This window comes from Prionailurus bengalensis, chromosome C2, assembly GCF_016509475.1.
Source record: "Prionailurus bengalensis isolate Pbe53 chromosome C2, Fcat_Pben_1.1_paternal_pri, whole genome shotgun sequence".
Taxonomy (NCBI): Eukaryota; Metazoa; Chordata; class Mammalia; order Carnivora; family Felidae; genus Prionailurus; species Prionailurus bengalensis.
Window position 1 is genome coordinate 49,712,313 of NC_057350.1, and position 25,877 is coordinate 49,738,189.

The following is a 25,877-nucleotide window of genomic DNA, read 5'->3' on the forward strand; positions in this document are numbered from 1 at the left end:
GGCGGGAGGTGGGAGACCGCGTTCGCTCGGGGTTTCCAGGTGAAGGGGGAGAAAACAGCCGGTCGGTCGAGGCGGAGCCGGGCGGGCGGGGCGAGGGCGGAGGGCACATTGCTTCATCCTGTACATTTTACTGGAAACGGGGCGCATCCGGAGGAGGGGCTGGGAGGCGGCCCCGACGCCGCCAATGGCCCGGCACGGCTCGGGGGAGGCAGGCGAGGCTGCGATCCTCCCCCTCCAGCTCCTGGAGGCCGGTTAAATACCGGGCAGTCCCGGGCCGCGCCCGTGCCCGCGCCATCCCCCTGCCGGCAGGTCCCCGAGCCCGTCAGAGCCACAGCCGGGAGGCAGTCGTGCGCAGCGAGCGGGTGGCGCAGGAGTCTGGGGTCCCCGAGCGCCCAGCCCGGGAGCATGATCGTGGACAAGCTGCTGGACGACAGCCGCGGCGGAGAGGGGTTGCTGGACGCGGCCGGCGACGGTGGCCTCATGACCAGCCCGCTGAACCTGGCCTACTTCTACGGCGCATCGCCTCCGGCCGCGGCCCCGGGCGCCTGCGACGCCATCTGCTCGTCGTCGGGGCCCTCCGCGCCCGGCTCGCCCGGCTCGGACTCCTCCGACTTCTCCTCCGCCTCGTCCGTGTCCTCCTGCGGGGCCGTGGAGTCCCGGCCGAGAGGTGGCGCGCGCGCCGAGCGGCTGCAAGGTACCTACCCGCCCCGGCGGGCGCGGCCTCAGCGCCCCCAGCACCCAGGTCTCCGGGCGGCCCACACGCTGGGAGGGGAGGGTCCGAACTGCCGAGGTGCGAAGTACCTGGACCGGGAGTTAGGTGGCCTCTGCGCCTCCCTTAGCGGCAGTATATAACCACACTGTCATCATATGTTAGGCGATTACTGGAAGACTTGCTCTGTGCCAGGGCAGTTGGTAGAACTGGATGCCCTTTGACCGTCGGTAAAATCCCGGAGCCACATCCCGCTGGCCTGGTAGCTCACAGCGCCTCTGAGAGCAGAGCTCTGACTTCTGAGGGTGGCGATGAATCACTTTAGATTTTCTCTCACTCTTCTTTTTTCTTTTCTCCTTCTCCTTCTTCTTCAAGCTTTACTAAACTGTAAATTCACATACTCGTGGCGAGTTTTTGGATCTGATGTAGGTATAACGTGGGGTTCCCAATGAGGTTTGAGTGCTGTGTTTATGGTCGACTTATTTTTTCCTAAGTATTTGTGGAAATTTTAAGTAAAAAGGATTTTATATTTAAGAAAGGAAACTGATATTAACAAGATGTGAGGTAAAACTGGACTAAAAACCAGCTCACATTATGACTTTAGTGTGTGATGTTTTCGAGTTTCGGAAGTCTACCCTGAATTTCTGCGGTCTTGTTTTTCTGTGTGCTTTAGAATGGTTAAGCTAAACCTAGCCGGCATGGGGATAATGTTTCCTTCTGCTGTGAATTGGTTAGTTTCTTTTCTTAAAGAGCCGAGTTGCATAACTTGGGGGGAAACAGGATGGCACTGTGGGCAGACTAAAGAAAGTCTAGATAATCTCAAGTGTTATAAAGTCTAATCAGCATGATTTTAAAGAACATTCTTGTTCAGGTGTGTTCCCTACTGCTAGCCACTTCTGTTTTGGTTGTCTTTTATTATAAAAAGTGAGTTTTCATTTTCACTTAAAAAGTAATTTAAGCCACTTGATTTCATAAGGTGCTCTCCGTATTTTAAATGTATGTATGTTTTAGCAGATGCAAAGTGTGTGTGTGTGTGTGTGCGTGCGTGTGTGTGCGTGTGCGTGTATTCAAGCCTTTTCTCTCACATTTGGCCTTCATTTCTCTGAAACTGTTTTGTTCGTTCCTTGGTTTACCACATAGACATAGGGGATTTCTGAAACTGAATTTTTCTCCCTGTGACGTTGAGTTATTAACTACTGTCATTCCAGAGAAATGCTGTTAGATCCTGACAAGGTTTTCCTAAACTTAAACATAAAATCCACCCATTCTTTAATTTGCCCTACCATTGAGTGGGTTTTTGATATGTCTATGTCTATTCAAATTAGGCATGGTTTCTTGTCCCATCTTCTAACTGTTTCCTACTCAACTGAGTGGCTCAATTATTCATTTCCTGACTTCTTCCATGTTTTCTTTGTGTTCAACTCATCCCAAGAGATTATGACATAGTAGTGGTCAGAAGTGGAATGCTGTACTCATAGACTACATTTTAAAGTATATCTTAAAATTTAAATATGGAAAGCCTAAGAAACAAATCTAAGACATTGGTTTTTTTATTTTTTTATGTTTATTTTTTTTTAATTTTATGTTTTTAAATTTACATCCAAATTAGTTAGCATATAGTGCAACAGTGATTTCAGGAGTAGATTCCTTAATGCCCCTTACCCATTTGGCCCATCCCCCCTCTGAGACATTGTTAATTGTTAGACCTTGGCACATTGAGATCTTTGGAGGAAGTTTGTTTTGTGCTTTCTTAGGTGAGTGGAATTATTAGACTTTTTAAATTTATGTGTGGATATAAAGCCTTTGTTTTGAAGAAGCTGAAAATCCATCATTTATTCCTCGCTTCCCCACGGTTTTTCCAAAGTTAAGAATAATTACAGATTTATGAGAGGGTGGCAAAATCTGTGATTGTGTCTCTTGGGTGAATGGGGCTGAAAGATGAAGAAGCTTAATTTGGGTTTATCTGTTGGCGCCAGGGGCCCCTGAAACTACAGTTCTTTGAGCTTTATTTTCGTAGGGTGCCTGGGGGAGAAAGGTATTAGGAAATGAAGAACGCTTAGGTAGGGCTGGGGACTGACATGCAAGGCCATTGACCAGAGTGAGTTGGAGAGGCTTTGCAATCTGTTTGTTGGGGACTTCATACATTAGATGGCTATGCTTTTGAGATTGTCAAGATATGTGTCTGTAAACAGATTTAATTGGCATATGTTTTGTTTTCTTTTGAACAGTTGAGCCCCATATGGGGGTTGGAAGGCAGCAGAGAGGACCCTTTCAAGGTGTTCGTGTGAAGAACTCAGTGAAGGAACTCCTGTTGCATATCCGAAGTCATAAACAGAAGGCTTCTGGCCAAGCTGTGGATGATTTTAAGGTGGTACCTCTTTTTTGTTTTGGGTTGAGGCAGGGAGGTTATTCTGTCAGGGTAGTTATTATTCTCTTCTGACCTGGGTCCAGTAGGTCTTTTGTAGACCACACCAGAGTCATAGGATAGAGGGTGCATTGGTCTCTGTCTGCTGTATTCCTGTCACTTAGGCTGGTACTGGGCACACAAGAGAAATTTAATGAATGAATAAATGAAGGCAACTTGGGGGCAAAGAATCAACTGAAATGGAAAAGTTTGACTAGAACGGGAAAACTCTAATGGGCTTATTAATTTTGTCTTGACCTCAGTTGAACTAAGGTGAAAGGGAAAATGGGGAAAGAAAATTAAGATAGAAAATAAATATTGCTAGGATAACTGTCAGATTTATGGTGAGCTGTAAAGAGTGGTAAAGTTAAGTCTGCTTATTAATGTTTATTAAGCAGGAAACCATTTGATATGCAGTAAATTAGAAATTCTTTTTCTTTATAGACCCAAAGTGTGAACAGAGAGCAATTCACAGGTAAGAGTTCCTCCTATTCGTAATATGGGGGGCTTTAGAGTAAAATAATGTAGTGTGATTATGGGTAAAATTTAGAAAATAATGTGATCACAGATTCCATATTCCTTTCTTGGGTATAGAATTGAAGAACACAGTGTCATATAGTGGAAAAAGGAAAGGACCTGATTCATTGTCTGATGGACCAGTTTGCAAAAGGCCAGCTTTATTACATACCCAGTTTTTGGTAAACTATTTTCCTCTGAATACCTTTGAAAATTTTTCCTGGCATAATTTTGAAAGAGAGTCTGCAACTTAACTTTATCTTCTTTTCCAGACACCACCTCAAACACCAACACCCGCAGAGAGCATGGAAGATGCTCATCACAGTGAATCCAAACAGGACAGCAGTGCTGATCTGCTTCAGAACATAATCAACATTAAGAATGAATGCAGCCCGGTTTCCCTGAATACTGTCCAAGTTAGTTGGATGAGCCCTGTGGTGGTCCCTCAGGGCTCTCCCCAAGAACAGTGTCAGGACTTCCACAGAGGGCAGGTCTTCTCGCCACCTCAGAAACACCAACCATTCCAAGTCAGCAGCTCCCCACACATGGTGGATCAGACGTCCCTGTACCAGTATTCTCCACAGAGCCAGAACTTGCAGCCACAGCACTACACCCACAACCCAACTCTGGAATACAGTCCTTATTCCAGAACGTCCCAGTCCCCCAATTATGAACCGAACCTCTTTGATGGTCAAGAACCACAGTTCTGCCCAGATCAAAGTTTTGCATCCCTTCTGAGTAGTCAGGAATCTGAGAATATTGCTGTTCCCATTCAGAATACCCCCAGTGTTCAGCAACAGAATGACGCACACCTGCAGAACTTCAACATGATGCCACATGGCGCCTGTGAGGCCATGATGGGGCATGACGCAGGCTCTACCCCTTTAGGCACTTCACTGCCATTCCCAAACATCATCGGAAATCCAATGAACACCACACAGTTAGGGAAGTCATTTTTCCAGTGGCAAGTAGAACAGGAAGAAAGCAAATTGGCAAATATCTCTCAAGATCAGTTTCTTTCAAAGGATGCAGATGGTGACACGTGAGTATCCTTTTCTCTCATGTACCTAATTTGGTAAACCATACTTGTTAGAAGTAGTGGGCACAGAATTTCTCTAGGGCACACCAAGCCAGACCCTAGTAAGTGGCTAATTGGGATGACTAGAGTAGGTAGAAATTGCTGTTCAGTGACAGCTAATATTTTAAGCGTTTTCCTTTCTTTTCCTTTCTGGCTGAATAGATTACTTGTTTATGTGTCTTCTTTGAATAATAAGTTTTGAAAGCCCAGGATAGATTGTGTCTATGGAGCAAAAACAGGTCATGATTAGTTGCTCATGATCAATTGTGAGTTGACTTGTAGAATGAATCGTAATCTGTCATGACATCTTTGTGGCCGTGGGCAATTTATTTAACCTCTCTGTGCCTGAGTCTTGACATGTAAAAGGAAAAGACCTCCCTCATAGGGTTTGTAGGAATATTAAAGATAATCGATTTAAAGTGATCAGCATGGTGCTTGGCATTCTAACTATTTCTGGTAGCTTAACACATCCTTTTGCACCTCAGATGTATTATCAACCTAGCAGAAAAGACAAATTATGCTCTACGGTGTGTCATTTGAGTGCACCAACATGTCAAGAAGGAGACTAAAGGAGGAATTTTTATTTTTATTTTATTTTTTTAAGAATGAACTTAGTGAAGTCAGAAGTAATTCTCTTTTCCTCTCATGTTTCCCAGGTTCCTCCATATTGCCGTCGCCCAAGGGAGAAGGGCACTTTCCTATGTCCTCGCAAGAAAGATGAATGCGCTTCATATGTTGGATATTAAAGAGCACAATGGACAGGTGAGGATCTTGACAGAGTGAGATGGCAGAGATGTGGTCACGGTGAAGAGAACAATAGCCAGTCTCATATTTATGTGTCCATCATTTTAGAGCTGCAGACCAAGAGAGTTCAGTTAATACTAACTTTGAGATGTTGACTCTGCCACCATCAACCTTCAAGTTATTAACGTTAACTTTGTAGTTATTTGACCAAAGATTAACTGGGTGTAATAAAGGCACGCCCTAAGCATATTCTAGTTTCCTTGTGTTACAGTATTTTATTGCTTCTTAATAAGATTTATTTTCTCTATGTGGGGTTTTCCCCTCAGTCTTAGTTTATGTTCGTATTCCTTGTCAGGACAGTGTTATGTATTTTTAAAAGATCTTTTTTCCCTCTGAATGTCCGCAGAGCGCCTTTCAGGTGGCAGTGGCTGCCAATCAGCATCTCATTGTGCAGGACCTGGTGAACCTTGGGGCCCAGGTGAACACAACCGACTGCTGGGGAAGAACCCCTCTGCATGTCTGTGCTGAGAAAGGTCACTCTCAGGTGCTTCAGGTAGGAGGCTGCTTCTGCTATCACAGGGCCACAGAGGTAGGGCTTGGATGGTAGAAGTCAGATGTAGGTTGCCTGTTGCGAGAATGTATATTTTTAGTTGACCTACTCATTCCTTGGGGTTACTAATAGGATAAGTATTTGTGTAACTTGTCTTTTGCTCACATGTGTCTGTCTTTAAATTTGGCAGGCAATTCAGAAGGGAGCAGTGAAGAGCAATCAGTTTTTGGATCTTGAGGCAACTAACTATGATGGTAAGCGACAGAAATGTTATTGGATGAAAAGCCATGTAGAGAGTGGAACTCGCCAGTTCCAGGGGTATTAAGTTTTATTCCAAGAAGGAAGGGAGGTGATTAAAGCTAAAATATTCTATAGATAAAATTAGCACCAAGACCCGGTGGAGGGAATCTTCAGATTGCCTTACTAGTTCTTACTTGGGGAGCCTTCTTCTAGGTCATGTTGGAGGCTGTCCTAACTGTAATTGTCCAGGTCTGTAATTGTAGAAGAACTGAAATACTTGATGGATGCTTGACCACTGCTTTATTATACTTTTTAGGCCTGACTCCTTTACACTGTGCGGTCGTGGCCCACAATGCGGTGGTGCATGAACTGCAGAGAAATCAACAGCCCCATTCACCTGAAGTTCAGGAGCTTTTGCTGAAGAATAAGAGTCTGGTTGACACCATTAAATGTCTGATTCAAATGGGAGCAGCAGTGGAAGCAAAGGTAAATCTCATTAGAGTTTGGAGATGGAATAGGGAAGAAAAGTGGTTAGAGCAAAAGACCTTATTTCTGAAGTATAAATTAAAACTTTTTCCCGTTTTTCAATTAATGGGGTGAATAGCAATGCATATGGATAGTTAAGAAGCTTAGATTTTAAAATCATCAGCTTTTTCGATTTGCTTTTAATCTGTAGATTATCATTCAAAAGATCACTGAGCTGTGAAATAAATTAGTCTTTGTTTAAAAGGAAAAGAAAATGCTTGAAATTGGTATTGTCATTTTGGCTTCCATTTTCATATACTAATAATAAGGGTGATGTGCTTTTGTAAGGGTTGCTTTATTGTTGTAGGACCTGGACTTAATCTTCTGTTTTTTAAACTGGAAAATATTTTATTCTCTTTAAATTTGAGGCTTATTTGCTGAGTATCTCCTATGTACAAGGCACTGAGTTGGGAGCTCTGGGGGAAAAATACTTAATACCTTGGGAAGTGGAAGAGGTGAGAACTGCAGCTAATAAGTCTACACAGGGTGGCCACCAAATCTGGAAACACAAGGGAATACATAGTAAATATTTTATTGTATTGTATTACAGCACATGGTAAAATAGTATCATCTGTGTTTCTATATTTTATGGCCACCCTGTATGTAAGAGCAGACTGTGATCAGGGCATATAGGCAAATTGATGGGGGAATTTAGGAGGAATAAGATTTCATTTAGTCTGGGATGAAGGAAGGCTTTGCGGAGAAGACAGCATTCACAGTGAATCACTAAGGGTGAGTCAGACATTTGTGAGCCTGGGTGAAAAGCATATCTAAAAGCGGTGTCTGGATGTTCATTTTCTTTCCCCTCTTGCCTTTGTTAAGGATCGTAAAAGTGGTCGCACAGCCTTGCATTTGGCAGCTGAAGAAGCAAACTTGGAACTCATTCGCCTTTTTCTGGAGCTGCCCAGTTGCCTGTCTTTTGTGAATGCGAAGGTACTTCTAGAAAGCCTCAGTAACTGCACTAGACATGGAATGACCTTTGCATCTTCTTCAGGCTGTTGAGCGGCTTTCATGAAAACCTCCCTTTCTGATAGGTGTCATTTTATCTCTTTGTCTTTAGGCTTACAATGGAAACACTGCCCTCCATGTTGCTGCCAGCCTTCAGTATCGGGTGACACAGTTGGATGCGGTCCGCCTGTTGATGAGGAAGGGAGCAGACCCAAGTACTCGGAACTTGGAGAATGAACAGCCAGTGCATTTGGTTCCTGATGGCCCTGTGGGGGAACAGGTGGGAGCTACAGAAGGGGCACTTAGTCTGAAACATAAAGGAAGATGCGGTTGTGCTGGGCAGAGGCGAGCTGGTGCTCTTAGGGCAGGCTCTGTCAGTGTCTGCGTCTCCCAGTGCCTTTGGTAGCAACTTTGGAGTCCATTGCTTTGTTTCTAAAGGAAGAGGAAGAAATTTGGGGGTTATCCATGGCCTCAAAATGGTCAAAAGTCAGATTGTCTTCTCTTCTGTAACACAAAGTTAGGTGTAGAGTCAGTCAGAGTGGTTTGAGGTTTTGGAAGCTGATGAAAGAGGAGGTGCCAGAGCTCCTGCAGACATTGAGGAAAGAGAGTCTTAGTTTTGGTGAGTGATGGGCCTTCAGATTGTGAGTATGAAATGAGTCAGTCCCTGTAGAGTGTTCAGAATAGCCCAGGGACATAGTGAGTGGTCAGTAAACATTGGCCATTACAGTTATTTCTATCTACTAACTGATACTAAATAGGAAATGGAAGGTTGTTTATGTAATTCAGAATCTAGAAATACTTTAAACACAGTTATGCTTTATTTCTATGGTGATACATTATCTTTGGAGATTGAAGAGTTTCCCATGACTCAACTTCTCTTGATAATAAGAACTGAATCTTTTCAGAACTTAAGATACATATATATATATTTTAAAGTTTATTTATTTATTTTGAGAGTGAGAGCGAGTGAGGGAGGGGCATAGAGGGGGGTGAAGAGAGAGTCCCAAACAGGCTCCAAATTGTCAGTGCGGAGCCCGATGCAGGGCCCCATCTCACTCTGCGTGAGATCATGACCTGAGCCGAAATCAAGAATCGAACATTTAACCGACTGAGCCACCCATGTGCCCTAGAACTTAAGATATTTTTGATGGAAATCTTCCCCTGGGGTAAATGAGGGTAACTGTGGCTACGGGCAGGTCATTACAAACTTTGATAATCACAAAATAAAACATATGGAATGCAATTTAGCCTTTTCTTTGATTCATAGCCCTCATTATGACCATAATGTTACAGGACTACAAATGCTATGCAATGTTACAGCATCTACAAATGCTATTTGTAGAGCTCTTGGTAACTTAAAGTGAATTTCTTAATAATTTGTGAAGAGTTTTCATGTATGTTATACCACTTCATAGTTACAGAAACTTTGCAGTGTAAAGGTTCAGCTGAGAAAATGGGGACTCAGAGGTCCCACAGACAGGAATCCTCATTGACTAGTAAATGGCAGAGGCTTAAAGCCCAGTGTTTGCCTCTACTTCACTATATGTGGTATGCAGTCATACAGCGATGTTTGTCAGACTGGTGTGTAAATTTAATCACTAGGCATACATTATGCACAGATGCTTTAATTGGATATCATGGCGGCTATTCTCATTTGAAGGGTATTTGAAGATTGACTTGTGTGTGTATGAAGTGGGTTCTGTGTTCTTGTTAGTTCAAGCTGGTTTCAAAATAGGTGAGATACTGTAATATACCATTGTTACTGCCTTGTATTAAATGTTCTCACAAATAGCAGTATTAGAGACTAGGAAAGGATTATATAGGTCTTATTTAAGCTGTTGGAGATTTTCAACTTTAAGTAGTTTTTTTCTTTTTAATATTTACTTATATTTGAGAGAGAGAGTGAGAGAGCGAGCACACTAATGCGTGGGAGGGGGGGTGGGCAGAGAAATGGAGACAGAATCTGAAGCAGGCTCCAGGCTCTGAGCTGTCAGCCCAAAGCCCAACACAGGGCTCGAACCCACGACCCATGAGATCACAACCTGAGTTGAAGTCGGATGCTTAACTGATTGAGCCACCCAGGTGCCCCTCAACATTAGGTAGTTTTTATTTATTTATTTATTTATTTATTTATTTATTTATTTAAATTTTTTTAACGTTTATTTATTTTTGAGACAGAGAGACACAGAGCATGAACAGGGGAGGAGCAGAGAGAGAGGGAGACACAGAATCTGAAACAGGCTCCAGGCTCTGAGCTGTCAGCACAGAGCCCGACACGGGGCTTGAACTCACAGACCGTGAGATCATGACCTGAGCCGAAGTCGGCCGCTTAACCGACTGAGCCACCCAGGCGCCCCAACATTAGGTAGTTTTAATGGAGATGCTTTACTCTCTTGCACTCAAAGATCATTATAGATCTGTGATAAGTCTTGAAAGGAGTTATAGTAGTATTTTTAAAGTCACCTTAAAGTCTCCACACGTATTGTTTCATATTTCTTCATATGTTTATTACAAGTTGACGTGAACGGTTTAGAGGATGTGAAAAAAGAGTGAAACTCTGAAGGAAATACGGTACTTTGACCATAAAAAGTAAAGCTCACCAATCCTGTTAATTTCTCTTCCAGATCCGACGTATCCTGAAGGGAAAGTCCATTCAGCAGAGAGCTCCACCGTATTAGCTCCATTGACGTGGAGCCTCGTCGGCAACACTCACTGTCAGTTAGGCAGTCCTAATGTATCTGTACATAGACCATTTGCCCTGTATTGGCAAATGTAAGTTGTTTCTAGGAAACAAACATATTTAGTTCACTATTATATAGTGGGTTATATTAAAGGAAAAGAAGAAAAATATCTAATTCCTTTCGGCAGATTTTAATATTTCACACCCAGGTATCTGGGATCTACACATCTGAATTTAATCTTGAGTGGTAAAATTGACTTTAATTAACAGTCGTTTTCGGGTAGGACAAGGCTTTGATTTGTGGCATCAGGCCTTGCTCGTGTAGCTATTGCCAGTTTAAGAGTAGGTCAATTGTAAATGTTTTTTTAAGGAAAATGAAAGCATTTGAAAGGGAAAAAATAAATCTGTTTGTCGTGTTGAGGCTTCATTTGGCCTAACGCAGTACCTGATGGCCGTTATTGGTGTTGGAAAGTGTCTAGGTGCTGGACTAGATGAAATGTACCACGGTTAAAATTTGATCTTTGCAAATTGTATATAGTTGTTGTTTTTGTCTTTTGAAGTATTTGTACATATTTGGCCATTGACATGGCCACATTTGAAATGTGTAAATCAACAAAGTAGAAAAGAACAAGTGAATTGTCACTATTTAAAAAAATTATACATGTTCCAAAGAGCTGTGTCATCATCATCTGTCTACCATCTCTGTAGATGAAGCAGATGGAGAGTCGTTCCCCTCCTGGCTGACAGAGCTCTGTTTGAATTGTAAATATGCTTTTACTCATGCATTGAGATGAAACACATTATTTGTAATGAATTGCATGCTGTTGAGGAGGACACCTCTTTATGGCTCACTTTCTAGGTTTTGTAATTTATTTGTTGGAATTTTGTTACCTTTATTGGAACATCAAAAAGTCAACACTGAACCACGTCTTACTGGTTTTCTATTGTCAAATAATGTTAATACACTATGATGTTTTACATTACCATTCAGAAAAAAATGCCTTATATTTGAGTAACCTTGATTCTATTAATATTATTTTGCTTTTTACTCTTGCATACACCAAGGAATGTATTTGGCTTTGCACACACTAATTCACTGTAATAAATTTGATTCATTAAAAACCTTTTTTTTTTTTTTTTTTAAATGAGAAGTCCCACAAGCAACTGACTGACTAATCATCTTCATAGCTAAATCCTTTTAAAAAAGATAACCTTTGGATCGATCACATTGTTTGACCCAGTATGTCTTGTGGACAAAAGTTAGTTATAGTTATTTACTATCTGTAAATACAGCTGTATTATGAACTCATGGAAAAACTCATGCATGGATTTAAATAAACATTAATTCAGTAATACCATTCATCTTAAGGATGTGTATTTTCTTTTTCTAGGCCCTTATTTATATTTCCCTAGGCTGAAAAAGTGCTATTAATTACTAATCTAAATAGCTTTAAATTATTAATATATTAATTAAAATATAAAATTTATAAAGTAGCAATAAAATATTATATTAAATATTACAAAACTAATATTTATCAATGTTTTAATAATATATTAATGATTATATTAAATATTAATATATTTCAATTTGGCTTTTTTTGAGAACATGATTCCTAAAGGTATATATGATTTAACATAAAAAGATTGTTTGCCAAGTTCGTAGAGGCTTATTGGGTTCTGAAAATATCATGAAACCTTAATAGTTACTGTTGATCATTTAGAAATTATGTACCAGAAAGCTAATTCTTATGTTTGTGACTTTAGTTTTCATACTGTATTTTCTGGGAACAGTGAGCATAGGGAAAACAGTTTGGATATTAACAGAATCATCCTGAGAGATACCAGCCTGGGAAGATCAGTAAACCGTGTCCTTCTCATTCCCAACATGCCATTTTGACGTGTGAGAACAAACATACCAACATCTGCCAGTGTCAGTCAGTTATTCTGCACTTATTCTACTCTTATAACCTCTTTTGAGAATCTGCTAGAAGCTATGAATCCTTTCCCTGGAAAAATGCACCTATGCATATATATGCAAATTCTGCATACAGTATCAGGGACTTTACAGATACTAGGAGTCCATGGCTCACGTTAGGAATCTACTGTCGGTCATTTATTTCTGTAAATGTAGGTCTGTAGGTGAAATATTTCTGTAGGTCAATATAATTTGTCTTCTTTCATTGCATTGTAATGCAACCTGATAACTAGAACAGTAGAACCGATACACCCCTGTGAAACAGATATACAGTGAGCTTTTTTCAAGTGAGCTTAACTCTTCTCTTAATCCCAAGTTCTCTCATAATTAGTTGATTGAACCAGTGCTTAGCAAGCATATGACTTGCGTGTCTGTGTGCATGCACGTGCAAAGTGCAAAGCTGTATAATGAACAATATGAGGCATTCAAAGACATAAAAAGGATATTTCTTAAGATGTATATGTGGCAGACAAGGCATGCACTTTGTTAGGTAACAAAAAGGGGGGAGGAATACTGATCCAGAAGAATTTATATCTCAAAGGGGAGAACAAGGGAGACTTCAAGTTAGAGCATTTGAGCTGTGCCTTCACAAGAGTTGATTTGGATGTTCATAGATGACGAGGAGGAGGGGTGGTAAAAGGGACAGAAACAGAAAATGATGTGAACCAAGGCAATTGTATTTCGGGGAAACCACCAGTGATTCAGTGTAGTTTTGTTAGTATCTGGATGGCCAATTTCATCTTGTGTTCTACCTCTTACTGGAAGCATTCTCATAAAGGGCATGTTGAGAAGCATCCTCAGGCCATCCAGGGGCTTGGCAGGAGAGGGTGCTGTGATTGATAACATACCTCTGCTGCAGAAGTATGTGGGGTGGCTCTTGATGGGATGTTGTTTTGAAGAATGAGCCCCACAGAAACCAAGACTTCATGCTCACTGCTGCAACCTCAGTGCCTGGCACATAGAAGGAGCTCATGAAAAGAATTGGTTAAATGAGTGAATGAATGTATGTAAATATTGGTTGGGATCATAATTCTGGGAAGAAGTAATGCCTCAAGCCAGAGTTCTATTATTAAGTAATAATGAACTAGTGACTTATAGTTTGGAACCTGACTCAGCCGTGTAATCTAATAATGACATCAATGAGACATTCACGAAAATGGGCATAGTTGTACTCTTTTTAAAATCAGGTGGTTCCTTTTGTAAAGGACTAACTCTAGGGGCGTCTGGGTGGCTCAGTTATTTAAGCATTCGACTACGGCTCAGGTCATGATCTCACAGCTTGGGAGTTCAAGCTCTGCCTCCAGCTCTGTGATGACAGCTCAGAGCCTGGAGCCCACTTCAGGTTCTGTGTCTCCCTCTCTCTCTGCTCCTCCCCTGCTCACACTCTGTCCCTCTCTCTCTGTCAAAAATAAATAATAAAACATTTTTAAAAATTTAAGAAAATGTAAAGGACTAACTCTAGTACCATAATTTTGGTATTTCACGAAGGATTCCCCTCAAAAGACCAAATTTTACAGATCTATTTGTTAATCAAATAAGTAACATTTAATTGTTTTTACTTAATCAGGAAAGAATTTCCTCAAACTCCTCTAACCTTTAATAAATGTCAACTTCTTAAACTCAGTACCACATCCATTTTATGATAATATCAGTTCTGTATTGAATGTGACCTTAGGGAGAAATCAACTTTATCCACTGGCTAAGTTCTCAATGGTTCCTCTGAGATCAGGCCTGGATATGAGGTTTCAGATTAGAGGTTTCAGATGAGACCAGACTACCGGGTTTTTGTTTTTTCTGGTAGTGCCCTGGATTTGCCCTTGAGAGGAGGGGAGTGGCCATCTTATTTATCATCAGATGTGATGAGTAGCATAGTATCTGACACGTGGTAGAGAGAAAATTAAATACTTCCTCTTTTTTTGTTGTTGTTGTTTGTTGTTGTTAAGTAGGCTCCACACCCAGTATGGAGCCCAATGCAGGGCTTGAACTCATGACCCTGAGATCAAGACCTGAGGTGAGATCAAGAGTCAGATGCTTAACTGATGACCCACCCAGGTGTCCAAGGAAGTAATTCTCAAATTGAGTTTACTTTTACAGCTCTCTTTTTATTTATTTATTTTTTAATGTTTACTTTTTTTTTTTTTTACTTTTTTTTTTTCCAACGTTTATTTATTTTTGGGACAGAGAGAGACAGAGCATGAATGGGGGAGGGGCAGAGAGAGAGGGAGACACAGAATCGGAAACAAGCTCCAGGCTCTGAGCCATCAGCCCAGAGCCTGACGTGGGGCTTGAACTCCCGGACTGGGAGATCGTGACCTGGCTGAAGTCGGACGCTTAACTGACTGCGCCACCCAGGCGCCCCTAATGTTTACTTTTTTTGAGAGACAGAGAGAGAGAGAGTGGGAGCAGGGGAGGGACAGAGAGAGACCAAAACACAGAGTCTGAAGCAGGCTCCAGGCTCTGAGCTGTCAGCACAGAGCCCAAGGTGGGGCATGGACTCTCAAGCTGTGAGATCATGACCTGAGCCAAAGTTGGACGCTTAACCAACTGAGCCACCCAGGTGCCTCTATAGCTCTCTTTTTAATTTTTATTTTCTCAGCATAGTTTATACTTCAATGTATAAATATTTTATTATTCACATGGAGTTTACACATTTTTAGTGCCGAAATACTTTCATACTTCAGCTTTATACCAACTCTGGTTTCAGCTGCTGAATGCCCACGTTTCAAGGTTTCGGTCTTTGGTGGATATCAGCATCTTTTGTGAAGCTTATTAAATGTGCCAGTGCCTTGGCCCCACCCCAGACTTCCTGAGTCAGAATTTCCAGGGTTTTCAGGGTTCCTGGCAGGTATATGTGAAGATGGTTTTAGTGCACAGTTTTAGTCTAAGTTATTTAGGAAATGCTGACTTTGGAGAGTACATGTGGCTGGGCAGTGGCCATATGGTGGTAACAGAATGGGCTCCTGGAATACCCGGGGGGATAAGGTAGCAAACTGATGAATGCCTGCTACGTGCCAGGCACGTTGAATCCCATGTCATAGAAACTGGCTTTGAAGTAGAGATCAGGAGTCATTGAACCTGTCTTTTTTTTTTTTTTTTTTGCTTTCAGAAAACACTTTTCTAGGGTCATTTTGGTTTTTAATCCTCAGGTGCATTAGTTTCCTAAGACTATGTAACAAATTACCACAAACCCGGTGGTTGAAATTGAGAGAAATTTATTCTCTCACAGTTGTGGAGGCCAGAATTCTGAAATGAAGGTTTTGGCAGGACGACGCTTCCTCCAAAGGTTCTGGGGGAGAATCTGTCCTTGCCTGGTTCAGGTTCTGGCAGCTCTAGGCAGGCGTTCCTGGGCTGGTGGTGGCATCACTCCAGTCTCGGCCTCCATCTCACATGGCTTTCTCCTTCTGTGTGCCTCTTAAAGGACACTTGCCATTGGATTGAGGGCCCACCGGATAATCCAGCATGACTTCATCTTGAGATTCTTAACTACATGTACAAAGACCCTTCTTCCAAATGAGGTAATGTTCACAGGTTCTGAGCGTTAGGATGTGGACATGTCTTCTTGGGAGCCACCATTTAACCTACTACACCAGGGAAAGAGGCTTTGTAATCTTTTCTCCTATCATTCTTTTCACAAAATGATTAAGGTGAATACTTCTTTTTGAGCAATCCTGTAGTCTTGTCTTCAGAATCTATGAGCATTTTTTATACAAAATTGACTTAATGGAGGATACATCATCTCCATTTCATTTATTAGCTGTAATACCTGGCATTGAGCAGGAGACTCATTTAACGTTGATAAACTTTAGTAGAAACGATAAAATCATTATTGATCTGTAATTTAAAAATTATTATAACGTTTGGGGTGCCTGGGTGGCTCAGTCAGTTAAGCATCTGACTCTTGGTTTCGACTCAGGTCATGATCTCATGGTTTCAGAGCCTCATGTCGGGCTCTGTGCTGGCAGTGAGGAGCTTGCTTGGGATTCTCTCTCTCCACCCCTCCCCCACTCACATTGTCTCTGTCTCTCTCAAATAAGTAAACTTAAAAAAATTATTATAATGGTTAAAAGAACTTCAATTTTTTTTTGAAACTTACAGCAAAGCTTCTTTGATTATCATCAGTCATTCCATTCTCTGGTACACATGTGAAGAAATTTGCTACTCTTTACCTTGATCACACTACCTAGAGCTGCCCATGTAAAAAGCAACATGATCATAAATTACATGCCTTCATTTTTGACATCTGACCTTGTAATGATAAAATCAGGAAACCACAGACATTTGAAAGTGAAAGATCAACTCCAGGAAGTCCATGGTTTCAGACAATAAATACTGATCCACTTTGCCTAAATCCATTGCAATATAGTGTTTTAGGTCTATATATTACTTTTTCAAGTGGCAGGATTCTGGTTATTTAATTGAAAGTACCTGGGTACCTCTTGGTACCTGAATGCAACATATGTCTCCTATTGGAACAGCTTAGCACCTTTGGGCTTGACAACAGGGACAGATCTAAGATTCTGAAATAATATTAGATTCCTTAGCTTAGTTGATTTGTAGCATACGTTTGAAATCACTGTTTATTTTCTCAATTCGTGGGGTTTTAACGCACATGGCCTTTTCTCTGTATCTGCAGCCAAACAGTCTCTCCGCAGGTCTTCAGCTTCAGGTGCTTGTGTAAGAGTGCGGGCTGCTGCCTCAGTTGTCTCTCGTGGAAGGCCTCAGGGTCAGCTTCTCCGCAGGTGAACTGCTCGTTTCAGGGACTTAGGGTTTGAGATTGAGCATTTGTCTCAGTGGGAATCTGCCCATTAAGACCTGTCTTTCTGAAATGGCTCCGAATAGTTTTTTTTACTTTGGGTATCACTTTCATTCATCTTTGAAAAGCCTTTCTCCTCCTTTTTTGCCCCAAGAAGTATTCCTTCTAAAATTACATTAAAATTGTCAAAAAATTCTCTTTAGGCCCTTGTAGATATGGAAATAAGAAATGTTCATCTTCAGGATAGCAATTTTGTAGAAAATTACAAATATATTACTTTGGAAAACAAGAAAGCATTTGGGAATTTTGGGTGCTTGTACCCAAAAGATTCCTGGGTAATTTTTTAAAAAATTTTTTAATCTTTATTTATTTTTGATTTTATTTTATATTATATATATATTTTAATATATATTAATATATATTTTAATATAATATTTGTATTATATATAAATTTATATATTTTTATATATAATTAAATAATATTAAATAAAATTAATTAAATAAATATTAAGAAAATTATATATAAAAATAATATATAAATAAATATATATAAATAATAATATATAAAAAATATAATATATATAAATATATAAATATATATTTAAATATAAATATATAAATATATATTTATATAAATAAATTTTTATAATTTATTTATAAGTTTATAAATATATATAAATAATATATAAATAAAATAAATAAAATTAAATAATAAATATATATTTATATATAAATTTATAAATATATATTTATATATAATATAATATAAACATATTATTAATATATTATATATTTATATATATTTATATATTATATACTTTATATTTATATATATTTTATATTTTAAATATATACTTTATTTTAATATTTATTTTTGAGAGAGAGAGAGAGAGAGCACGCGCGAACATGAGAGATGGAGGGGCAGAGAGAGGAGGAGACACAGAATCTGAAGCAGGTTCCAGGCTCTGAGCTGTCAGCACAGAGCCTGACGTGGGGCTCGAACTTGCAGTTTAAGATCATGAGCAGAGGCTCAACTGACTGAGCCACCCAGGCACCCCACCTGGGTAAGTTTTTAAAGAGATGAGTTTCTGGACTCAACGCGTGGAAAACTTTAAAATTAATATACTATATTGCCATGTATAAAAAAAATAAATGAGACACTTCTAGGGCCTTACAAAATTATTTTTTGTATGGACTAAACAAAGCTATATTTTTAATAGTCAGCTTTTTCTAAACAGACTCTCTAAACTTAATAAAAATCTCTCCAGTTTTTTCATGTGGTGCAGTAGACAGAGAAAAAGATCTATAGGTGGAAATTTAATTTACACAGATTATTAATTTCTATGCACATTCTGATCATACACACTGATGAGGCACTTCATTGAAAGCTCAGGTTGACAGGTTCCTTTTTAAGACATTTTATTTACAGTTTTATTTACATTTTATTTACATTTATTTACTTTATTTAAGACTGTATAAATGAGTCCATTTTTTCCCCTTCCCTCAGCTGAAGTTGTTATATCATGAACTCATGAACCTCAAGATCATGACCTGTTACCAAGGCCAAAATATTTGTTCAATTCATCTTCCTTTTTCTATTTTCCTGCCACCAGCCATGTCTAGGTTTTTATAACTTCATTCCTTGATTACCACAATAAGCTTAAAAAAATTTCATTATGGAAAAGTTCAAACATGCAGAAGTAGGTAGAATAGTATATTGAAGCCCTGAGAACCTATCAGGAAGCTTCATCCATTGTAATCATTTTACCATTTGTATTTCAATCCCTTTACTTTTTTCTTGAAGATGTTAAAGGCCACCCCACTCCTCATAGAATGTCAGTATGTATTTCTAACAGATGAACAATTTGTGTCTCTCCTAGCTTTCTAATTACTCTTCCTCTAATCTTATTTTTCTCACCAATCCAACAATTTCTAACTAGTATACTCTTATGAAACCTAAGAAGCTTTCAAAGGCTCAGTGTTGCTCACTGAATCAAATGCAAACTCTTCTGATTTACAAAGCCATGTTTTCTTTAGTTTACCCCATCTGTCTGACCTTCCATTATTTCAGGCTGTCAGGTGGGTCCCCTCACTACTCAGCTGATGCCCTGTTCGTTCCTGTCCCTGCTCATGCTCTTGCCTACCCAAATTCTCTTCATCCTAGAAAGCTCTCCTCAGGTGCCACTTCTATGAAGTTATTCCCAGCTCATCCTGATTTCTCTCTGCCCTGAACCCTTGGGATTTAAACATAGTTCCTTCAACTTTAAATCTGGTATTTTTTATGGTATCTCAGTCTTAATTACTGTAATCTGGGAAGTAGGCTCTGAATTACTGAGTAGTAGCATTTGTTTTTAAAGACAACTTTAGGGGCGCCTGGGTGGTGCAGTCGGTTAAGCGTCCGACTTCAGCCAGGTCACTATCTCGCGGTCCGTGAGTTCGAGCCCCACGTCAGGCTCTGGGCCGATGGCTCGGAGCCTGGAGCTTGTTTCCGATTCTGTGTCTCCCTCTCTCTCTGCCCCTCCCCCATTCATGCTCTGTCTCTCTCTGTCCCAAAAATAAATAAAAAACGTTATTTTTATTAGAGAGAGTGTGTGTGCTTGAGCAGGGAAGAGGAGCAGAAGGAGAGAGAGAAAAATCTTTTTTTTTTTAATTTTTAAAATGTTTATTTACTTTTGAGAAAGAGAGAGAGACAGAAAGTGAGTGGGGGAATGGGTAGAGAGACAGGGGGACACAGAATCTGAAGCAGGCTCTAGGCTCTGAGCTGTCAACACAGAGCCTGATGTGGGCCTCGAACTCATGAACCTCAAGATCATGACCTGAGCTTAACTGACTGAGCCACCCAGGGTCTTCAGAGAGAGAGAAAATCTTAAGCAGACCCCATGCCCAGCATAGATACCAACATCTGGCTCGGTCTCATAGACCCTGGATCATGAGCTGAGTAGAAATCAAAAGTTGGATTCTCAACTGAGTCACACAGGCACCCCTAAAGACAACTTTAAAATGTTTGGGTGAATGGTATCCCTAGGGATACAAAGAAGGTCAGTGGTGCTGGACAGAATCTAGCATCAGAATGTTAGGCAGAATTTTAAGATGGTTTCATTGTGTCTGCCCTTGGTGTCACTCCTATGATTATATTACATAACAAAAGTTATTTTTTAGATGTGATTAAGGTTACTAATCAGTTGACCTTAAGATGGGGAGACTATCCAGATGCACCTGGTCTAATCACATGAGCCCTTTAAAAGAAGAGAGTTTTCTCTGGCTGGTCATAGAAGAGGAAGTCAGAGAGATTCTATGCCTGAGAAGGATTAAACCTACACTTATGGGCTTTGATGGTGGAGGAAGGGGGACCATGAGTCAAGGAGTGCAGGTAGTTTCCAGATAGCCAGAAAGAAAATGGGATCTCTGACCTGCCCAAGGAACTGAATCCTGCCAACAGGCTGAATAAGCTTGGAAGCAGATTCTTCTCCAGAACCTTCTGATTACAGTCCTGCCCAGGTGGCTCCTGAAGTTTGGCCTTGTTATCCTCCATGCAGAGAATACATCCAACGCCACTTAGCTTTCTGACCTGCCAAACTGTAAGATAGTAAATGGATGTTGTTTTAAGATGCTAAGTTTGTGGTAATTTGCTATGCAAATTGTACCAGAGAAAAACTAATACAATAGATAACACAGGATTTGAGCTTATAGTGAGATTTTATGCATCTCCTGCTATTCCTTTCTCCCCAGTTTATTGAGATATAATTGACACACAACACTGTATGTAAGTTTGAGGTGTGTAGCATAGTGGCTTAACATCTATGCATTGTGAAATGGTTGCTGCAGTAAGTTTAGCTTAACATCCATCACCTCATATAGTCACAACATTTTTTTGTTTTTCCTTGTGGTGAGAACTCTTAGGATCGACTCTCTTAGTAACTTTCAGGTATAGCATACAGCAGTGTTAACTATAGACATCATGTGCATTACGTTACCAGTACTTACTTCTAACTGGAAGCTTGTACTTTTGACCACCTTCATCCAATATCTCCAACTCCCACTCTCTTCCTCTGATAAACACAAGTCTGTTCTCTTTTTCTATGAATGTTTTTTTTTCTTTTTGTTGTTGTTTTTTAAGGATTTTGTGTGTCATCCTTGTGCAGGGGTCGTACTAATGTTCTCTGTTTCATTCCAATTTTAGTATATGTGCTGCTGAAGTGAGCATCCTGCTGCCTTAGGAAGGCTCCAAATCTGTAAGTAGATGGAGGCACTCATCTTTGCACACGTGGTCATTTCATGGGCTAGAAGTGCCCTGAGTTCAGGATGCTTTGCTTTTTGTCCATCAGTCTCTGACTGCAGATAGGAAAATTTCAAGGAGAGGAAAGCCTAGTTTTCTTATTGCCTGTGTTTTCAAAAAAAGCTTTAAGAGGGTCCTTGAGCAGGGAAGTTAATTAGGATAGCTTATCTGACAAGCATTAGTGTTGGTTCACTATGCCGTCGGACTAACAATTACCTCTGGTATGAGACTGGGGCAGATTTTGTAGGGAATGTACCCCTAAACTCTGCAGCAGCCAAGATTTCAGATGGTAGAACTTACTTATAAAATAAATGCAGACACTTACTTATTACAGGAACTGGTCAACAAATAATTAATGAAGATGCTGAGGAACATGAGAACTGAAGCTACATTTTCTTCTGTAGCCCAGTATCAGGGATGATGGGCAGGGGCTAGTTTATGGGCAGCTATTTCCCTAGCCATGCGTGTATAACACAAACGGTTAGACATTTATTTGGGGTGCCTGTGTGTGATTCATAAAGAACTTGTTCCTTGTAAAATTTACTGCTGAATGACTCATTGTAGGATGATGATGAAGATAAGGCTTCTAATTTAGAGTTAGGCAACTATCCTTTTAAAAATCAACTTTGTGAGGTATAGTTTATATACAATAAAAGGTATTCATTTTAAGTGTATAGTTCAATGAATGCATACACCCTTGTAGCCATCACCAGAGTCAAGATGTAGACATTTTTATCACACCATGTGGTTTCCTTATACACACCCCTTTGCAGGCAATCCCTCTTTCCACTCACTGCTCCAGGCAACCACTGATCTGATTTCTATCACTATAGATTAGTTTGCCTCTCTTGCACGCCATATAAATGGAACCGTACAGACTGTGCTCTTTTGCATTCAGGTTCTTTCACTCAGCATGATGTTTTTGAGATTCGTCCACACGGTCGCACTTACTAGTGGTTATATTTTTATTGCTAGGTAGTATTTTATTGTGTTCATAGCACAATTTGTTAGCCATTCAACAATGGCTATTGGTGGACATTGGGGTTGTTCCAATTCTTGACTGTTTATAAATAAAGTTGCTATGAGCAGTTTTTGTGTGGAGATAGGGTTTTGTTTCATATGGAGACTAGGCATGGAGTCGCTGGTCCATATGATAAGCATATGTTTAACTTTAAAAGAAACTGTCAAGCTGGTTTCCAAAGTGGTTGTATCAATTTTCACTTTCAGTAGCAATGTGGAGGAGACCTCACTATTGTCTATCTTCCTCAATGCTTGCTATTGTCAGTTTTTTTTTTAAGTGCTAGCCTTTCTTTCTTTCTTTCTTTCTTCTTTCTTTCTTTCTGTTTATTTATTCTTGAGAGAGAGAGAGAGAGTGAGAGACAGAATGAGAGTGGGGGGAAGGGCAAAGAGAGAGGGAGACACAGAATCAGAAGCAGACTCCAGGCTCTGTCAGCACAGAGCCCAATGCAGGGCTTGAACTCACAAACCAAAAGATCATGACCTGAGCCAAAGTTGGACCCTTAACTGACTGAGCCACTCAGGTGCCCCTATATGCTACCCTTGCTAATGGTATCTTATTGTATCTTTGATTTGCAATTCCTTGGTAACTAATGATGCTGAACATTTCTTCTTGTACTTTTTAGCCATTCATATACCTTCTTTGGTGCAGTGTCTTTCAAGTCTTCTGCCCATTAAAAAATAGATTTTCTGTATTATTATTATTGAGTTGTAAAAGCTTTAAAATATATTCTAGCTCTGAGTCCATTGTCAGATAAACATGTTACAAAAACTTCTCCCAGTCTGTGGTTTGTCTTTTTGTCATTTCTGTAAACAAGTCTATTTAGCTCCATTTTCATCTTTACTTTCTAAATCTCTAATTACATATATTTTGACCATTTTCTATTCTCCTATAGGTCTTTTTGGATCTGTTTGCTTATCTTCAATCTATTTTCTCTCTATTCATTAGTTTGGATAATTTCTATAGATCTGTCTTCCTATGTTCAAGTTCATCAGGGACATTTTTCTCCCATGTCTGATGTGCCATTAATTTTTTTGTCATTGTACTTTTCAGTCTAGAATTTCAATTTAGTTCTTTTTACAGTTTACATTTCCCTGCTGAGATTCCCTATATTTTTATTCATTAAGTTCATTTTTTTAAATTCTTTGAACACACACAGTTTAATTATTTGAACCATATTTATAGCAGCTGCTTTAAAGTCCTTGTCTTCTAAGTACCTCATCTTAGTAATGTTGGGACTGGTGCTTTTCCCTTGACTATGGGTCATGTTTGCCTAGTAATTTTTCTTATTGTGTACTAGATGTTAATTGATGCATTGTATAGGTTCTAGACTTTTGTTATTTTTCTTTGAGAAGCGTTACCTTTTCTTCTGTTAGGCAGCTCATTTACTGATTGATTACCTTGTGTTTCTGTTGGCTTGACTTTTTGCTTTGCTAGGGTACATCTTTGGAAAGCTCAATATATTTCCCAACACCCTCTATCTTGGCAGGTCTCAACCTCTGAATTCAGTTTTTACTGCAGATCTTTTAAATGCTTTGTTTTAGACTTTGTTAGGGTGGGCCTGAAATGGACCTTACCCTAGAGGATGGTTCTAATTTTTTCTTGTATCTCAGATAGATGTGTGGTATAATAAATTGATAACAAGGTCTTGCCACTCTGGCTTGGCCAGAACTTCCATGTCTACTAGCACTGTTTGATTAGTATCTCTATCCTACTCTTGTCTCTGTGGTAATCGCTCTCCATAGTTACTGTAAGCCTTAGGGAGTCTGGTCATAGGCATGTGCATCTTAGCCTTGAGCCAGGGATTTATTGGGCAACTTCTGCACAACTTCTGAGCTTCTCCCTTCTCTTTACCCTCGATATCCCTCCTTTAACTTTCTGGTGCCTTGCCCTACAGATTATCACTGCCTCAGTTTCCCTGCACTCTGATCTTTGCCTCTTCAGCTCAGCAGGACAACTGTGCTCTGCTTGGATTCTAGCTTGCTATGTTGTGGTTGGATAACTGTGCCCAGGTAGAGATCCAGGGAAATCATGGAGCTTACCTAATGAATTTCTCCTCTGTCAGGGGTCATAGTGTTGTGTTTCCTGTTGTCCAACGCTTAAAACAATTGCCTCATAAATTGTCTCCAATTTTGTTAGTTATGGCAGAAGGCTCAGCTCAATACCAGTTGTTCCATCACATGTGAAAGATTGCATGATATGCTTTAAAAAATTTTTTTTAATTAAAAAAAATTTTAATGTTTATTTTTGAGAGAAAGTGGGGGGGGGGGGGGGGGTGGTGAGAATCCAAAGCAGGCTCTGTGCTGAGATTGAAGAGTCCAATGCAGGGCTTGAACTCATGAACTGTGAGACCTGAGCTGAAGTCACATGCTCAATCAACTGAGCCACCCAGGCGCCCCTAACATGATATGGTTTTAAGGATTAAATTAAGTAAACAGATATGGATTTAGCAAGGAGGGGCCTCAAAGTTTCTTTTTGGGCTGAAAAAACATTTTTAGTCCACGTGAGTCCCATCTTATGGTTTAGGACTCTGGTCCCATTCATAGGAAGTTAGTTTGGTGAGGTGGAGTGTAGTTCCTCTATGTTCTTTCTAAAAATCGAGTCTAACAGCCACCTCTTCTCTCTAATAAAGAGTGTTTACAAATAAAGAGTAGTAGTAGTAATAATAATAACTTACTATTATTGAATACTTAATATTCTAGATGCTGTTCTTAAGACTTTATTTTTTGTTACGAAAAATGTTTTTAAGTTTATTCACTTTGAGGAGAGAGAGAGAGAGAGAGAGAGAGAGCAGTGAAGGGGGGGACAGAGAGAAAGGGAGAGAGAATCCCAAGCAGGATCTGCACTGTCAGTGCAAAGCCCGATGTAGGGCTTGAACCCACAAACCGTGAGATCATGACCTGAGTCGAAGTTGGACACTTAATTGACTGAGCCACCCAGGTGCCTCCTTGGGTTTAGCTTTAATATCACCACTTCAGGGAAGTTTGTTGTATGCTTTCATAATATGTTGCCCTTTATTTTTTTCTATCACATCTGTAACTGAATTTACAGAAATATTTATTTAACAGATATCTTTTCCACTGTGCTGCAGGCCCCATGGGGCCCATTTCCCACCATGCGTCTAACATGTAACGGTTTCTGGCATGAAGTATGTGCTATTTGTTGAAAATGTGTATTCGTTGAATGAATGAATGCATATATAAGACTAAGTAGGTTTCCCTTCTCATTTTGCTATTCTGAGAAATTCATTCTTTTTGGTGTCTAGGTCTAGAAATTTTTTACAAAAGTAAAGAGTCATGTAACTACCACAATAGTCAAGATATAGAACAATTTTATCTGTTCCCTGTCCACTCCCCCCCAAATTTGTAGTCAAATTCTACTCTCAATCTTTGACCTCTGGCAACTACTGAGAATTGAGTATCTTACATTACCCTGGGCTCTTCTTTTCTTTTCCATCCTGC

General features: G+C 40.0%; 1 protein-coding gene and 1 non-coding gene across 2 annotated transcripts; one reads left to right on the forward strand and one right to left on the reverse strand.

Moving 5' to 3' along the window:
• The first annotated feature begins 260 nt into the window (after window positions 1–260).
• NFKBIZ (NFKB inhibitor zeta) lies at window positions 261–11,754 on the forward strand. Its single transcript, XM_043594046.1, has 12 exons — window positions 261–694; window positions 2,938–3,077; window positions 3,558–3,588; window positions 3,708–3,811; window positions 3,902–4,671; window positions 5,364–5,469; window positions 5,858–6,004; window positions 6,192–6,255; window positions 6,558–6,727; window positions 7,589–7,699; window positions 7,827–7,994; window positions 10,339–11,754. The coding sequence occupies exons 1-12, from the start codon at window positions 406–408 to the stop codon at window positions 10,390–10,392; spliced, it is 2,154 nt and encodes a 717-aa protein (XP_043449981.1). The 5' UTR covers window positions 261–405; the 3' UTR covers window positions 10,393–11,754.
• Window positions 11,755–21,219: 9,465 nt separating this feature from the next.
• LOC122492465 lies at window positions 21,220–21,326 on the reverse strand. The gene has a single exon (XR_006299652.1). It is a non-coding gene; the product is annotated as a U6 spliceosomal RNA (small nuclear RNA).
• Window positions 21,327–25,877: the final 4,551 nt, after the last annotated feature.

Coding starts and splice junctions, on each gene's coding strand:
- NFKBIZ (XM_043594046.1), top strand. CDS start 406: ATGATCGTGGACAAGCTGCTGGACGACAGCCGCGGCGGAGAGGGGTTG. Junction 4,672..5,363: donor AAGGATGCAGATGGTGACAC/GTGAGTATCCTT, acceptor CATGTTTCCCAG/GTTCCTCCATATTGCCGTCG. Junction 7,700..7,826: donor TGTCTTTTGTGAATGCGAAG/GTACTTCTAGAA, acceptor CTTTGTCTTTAG/GCTTACAATGGAAACACTGC.